General features: G+C 42.6%; 1 protein-coding gene across 1 annotated transcript; it reads right to left on the reverse strand.

Annotated features, from left to right (window-relative positions):
• Positions 1–225: 225 nt before the first annotated feature.
• LOC138339291 (uncharacterized) lies at positions 226–3,034 on the reverse strand. The gene is made up of 6 exons (XM_069290882.1): positions 2,628–3,034; positions 2,560–2,581; positions 2,184–2,496; positions 2,049–2,131; positions 1,765–2,007; positions 226–1,038 (listed from the first exon to the last, which is right to left on the reverse strand). The coding sequence occupies exons 1-6, from the start codon at positions 3,032–3,034 to the stop codon at positions 226–228; spliced, it is 1,881 nt and encodes a 626-aa protein (XP_069146983.1).
• Positions 3,035–4,378: the final 1,344 nt, after the last annotated feature.

Raw genomic sequence — 4,378 nt, forward strand, 5'->3', positions numbered from 1 at the left:
CTTTACTTTTTATTTGAGAAGTAAGCCTTTCCAGTATGTGTATGTCTTTCGCCAACTCCTTCTTCTCATCCTCAAATTGGGCTATACTCCCCATGCTCATCCTTCTCAATCATCAGCCACAACATTAGCCTTACCTGGATGGTAGTGCACATTCATGTCATAGTCCTTCATAAGCTCCAACCATCTCCGCTGACGTAGATTCAACTCTCTCTATGTGAACACGTACTAGAGACTCTTGTGGTCTGTTAACACATCCACATGCACTCCATACAGGTAATGTCTCCACAGCTTCATTGCAAACACCACAGCTGCCAACTCTAGGTTATGAGTGGGATAATTCTTCTCATGAATCTTGAGCTGTCTGGAAGCATAGGCTATCACCTTACCAGCCTGCATAAGAAAACAACCCACACCAACTCTAGATGCATCACAGTAAACAGTGTAATTCTCATCACACTTTGGCAAAGTAAGCACCGGGGCTGAAGTGATTTTGTCCTTCATCTCCTGGAAACTCTTCTCAAAAGTCTCCGTCCATTGAAACTTTTCTTTCTTCTTCGTCAGAGCTGTAAGTGGGGCAGCAATGGAAGAAAAGCCCTTCACAAACCTGCGGTAGTAACCATACAATCCCAAAAAGCTATGGATATCAGTGGGATTAAGAGGCTTTGGACAGTTCTTAACAACCTCAGTCTTCCTGGGGTCCATCTCTACACCCTGATCGGACACTATATGACCCAGGGAGGTCATTGTTCTCAGCCACAATTCACACCTGCTGAATTTGGCATACAATTGATGTTGTCTAAGTACATGCAAGGTTAGTCTCAAATGTTGTGCATGCTCTTCCTTAGTCTTAGAGTTGATGACAATGACATCAATGAATACTATAACGAAAAAGTCAAGGTATTCACGGAAGACCCTGTTCATGAGATCCATAAATGCAGCTGGTGCATTCGTGAGATTAAATGACATGACTAGGAAGTTATAGTTACCATAGTGTGTACGAAAGGCTGTCTTTGGGATATCTCCATCCCTAACTCTAAGCTGATGGTACCCTGAACGAAAATCAATCTTCGAAAAGAAACTAGACCCTTGGAGTTGGTCAAACAAGTCATCTATTATAGGAAGTGGATACTTGTTCTTGATAGTAACTTTGTTGAGCTGCCGATAATTGATACACATCCTAAGGGTTCCATCTTTATTCTTTACAAACAACACTAGAGCGCCCCAAGGGGATATGCTCGGCTGAATGAAACCCTTATCAGTGAGATCTTTTAACTGCAGCTTCAACTCTTTGAGTTCTGCTGGAGCTATTCTATAAGGAGGAATTGATATTGGTTTAGTATCGGGCTCTATATTGATACCAAAGTCAACCTCTCGAAGGGGAGGGACTCCAAGCAAATAATTAAGAAACACATGTTAGAACTCATTCACTACAGGCACTGAGTCTACGGAAGGAATATTATGATCCAAATCATTAACACACACAAGATGACATAATAACCCCTTGGACATCATTTTATTGGCCTTACGATTGGAAATCAAGGGATTAGGACGAATTGAGTTGTACCCCTCCCAGACTAACTCCTCTTCATTAGGGAAGCGAAATCTCACAACTCTACAACAATCCATGAAGGAAAAACACTTATGAAGCTAGTCCATGCCAAAGATGATTTCAAAATCATTCATGGGTAATTCAACCAAGTCTGCACACATAGTCCTACCACATACAACTATTAGTCCATCCTTGTATACTTTATCCGTTCTTACATTTTCTCCTAAAGTCGTACGAACCACTAAAGGATCATGCAGAACTTCAGGTAATATTTCAAAAGTGAGAACAAGCAGAGGAGTTACAAGGTAAAGCGTAGACCCTGGATCAAGTAAAGCATAAACAGAAGTTGAGAATACTTGTAGCAAACCTAAGACCATATCTACGGACTTCTCCTGCTCCTCCAATCCCTTCAGGGTATAAATTCTATTCCTCTTAGGAGGCTCGGCTGCTGCTTCACCCTGTGGGTTAGTCCTAGGCTGAGCATTACCTCCAGCCTGACCTCTGTTCTATGGACAATCTCTAACCATGTGCCCACTCTTACCACAACCGAAGCAGGCATTACTGCCCTGTCTGCACTCTTCACTGTGAAAACAGCCACACTTAGCACAATTCTTCTTGGGACGCTACATCTCACCTCGATTGCCCTTCTTGGTCTCAGGTTTGCCTCCTCTAGGTGTAGTGCTCATCTGAGGATTAGAGTTCCCAGAACTCTGTTGTCCCTTCTTGAACCTTGGCTGCTCAAGGACGCCAAAGTTGTTTTTGTGGCCTCCATGGCTGGGACCTGCTTGATCATGAGGCCTAGGCCACCTACCATCACGAATACCCCTCTTTCTGCGGCTGTCCTCCACCTGCTGGACATGAGCCATCAACCTGGAAAGGTCCATATTATCTGGAGCATCGCATACCGACACTCCTCCTCCAAGTCTCCATTGATTCCTGTGAGGAACCTGCTCATTTCATCCCTGCTGTTCAAAACCAGGGAAGTAGCATACCTGGATAATTCAACAAACCTCAATACTCTCCTCATTCTTGCTATTAAATGCAAAGGAAATTAATATACATGGATAGCTGAACAAACATCAGGGAATACTCCCTGACTGTCATAGATTCTTGTTTAAGGTTGATGAACTCCTCAACCTTGGCTTCCCTCATCCCTGTGTGGAAGAACCCCTCCAGAATTGTTGTCTTAAACAGCTCCCAAGTGACTGACACTTCACCCAAAACACGGCTATCTTTCCACATCTTGCACCAAGTTTGTGCAACCTTCAGCTGATAGGAAGCCAGCTCAGCCTTCTCAATATCTGTGCCCCCCTTAGCCACCAGAATCTCATGCACCTCGTCCACAAATTCCTGAGGATCTTCTGATGTCTTAGACCCTGTGAAAATAGGAGGACTCATCCTCCTAAAGTCTCGCAGCCTATCAGCCATGCTACGAACTGGTGGGTTCTCCCTCTGAACATTCTGTCGGTTTACCTGGGCAGTCATAGCCTGGCCTGCATAGTATGGACTGTGCCATCTGGGCCAGAGATGCACTCACCTCAGCATCAGTCAACCCTGGTAGGTTAACCAGCATCGCCACTCCTCCATCTGGAGCCTGGGGTGGATCCTGATTGCCCCTGCAGCTGCTCCTCCTCTCCTCTGACCCATATCCCTCCTAGTGTTCATTATTTGAAAACAACAAGGATTGATGTTAGACACGCTCATAACACCAAGAACACAGAATTTAGGAAAAGCACGATAGGATCCGAAGAAGGGGAATTTTCCTACACATCATGTAGTCTCTAATTCAGGATAGTAGTGCACTTCACAACCGTGACTCAAAAACTACTCAATGTGGTTGATGTAAACTTATTATTCTCAAAATTTAACCTAGTGCTCTGATATATACTTTTTCACGACCAGAGTGTAGACCCCAGACGAAACCGACGTTGTTGACCACTTAGTGGTCGCAGACAAGACTACTTACGTCATTCTTACTTCACCTAGGTTAATTTTAGCGGAAAATTTGAAACTTTTTGCTACAAAACATGATTACTAAGCATTCCACGACATTCACAATTGTTCACTATCAACCATCATAACATTAAGATATAATCAAATGAAAGACATAGTTCATTACTTAATTAAGTGAATAAATTTCCAAAATGGCACCAATATAAAGTCTGAACAAAATAGGAAAGAAACGCTAGTGGAACATACTCCACTAGTTGAACTCTAAAACTAATCTAGAATATATAACAGCAGCATCCTCGAAAGCATGAGGACCTACCAAGTCTAGATGAATGTTGGATGTCCAGATATCTTCTGCGGTGATCCTGTAGCACTAGCGTCCACCTGTTCCTGCACCTAATATAGTAGGATTGTATAGAGTTAGTACACACTTGTACTAAGTATGGGTATATGCAATCACACACCAAGGATATGCATGAGAAAGACTAGCTCTTTCCTAACAACATGATTATGGAAAGTCAAATTAGTGGACTTGCCAAATTTGGATTTGGAAAGTCATGCCATGAGTGTAACATGCATTATCAAACTTATCATTTTGCAAGCAGTACATAACATATTTAACATATCATATCACGTAATTCATATCATTCTTTCATATGCCATGATACCTTGGGATCATGGACTTGACGTTAGGACTTCCCAAAATGGGGGCTCAACATATTGGACCTCAACTAGGGAGCCTTCTTTAGCAAATATAGATTCTGCTTCATTCATTCATACGTACTTCATTTTTCATTCTTTCATATACTAGTGCAATCACCAGTCATACCTAGGATGTAGGTTAAGACTCTCATCGGGTTTGCTGTGCAATGACCAAGA

This window comes from Solanum lycopersicum, chromosome 11 (assembly GCF_036512215.1).
Source record: "Solanum lycopersicum chromosome 11, SLM_r2.1".
NCBI lineage: Eukaryota > Viridiplantae > Streptophyta > Magnoliopsida > Solanales > Solanaceae > Solanum > Solanum lycopersicum.

Bases quoted from the DNA above. Each gene is read 5' to 3' on its own strand.
- LOC138339291 (XM_069290882.1), bottom strand. From the start codon at position 3,034: ATGACTGCCCAGGTAAACCGACAGAATGTTCAGAGGGAGAACCCACCA. The intron at 2,582-2,627 runs GTTTGTTCAGCT...TGCATTTAATAG, and splicing joins GTCAGGGAGTATTCCCTGAT to CAAGAATGAGGAGAGTATTG. The intron at 2,497-2,559 runs GTTTGTTGAATT...TGAAATGAGCAG, and splicing joins AGAATGAGGAGAGTATTGAG to GTTCCTCACAGGAATCAATG.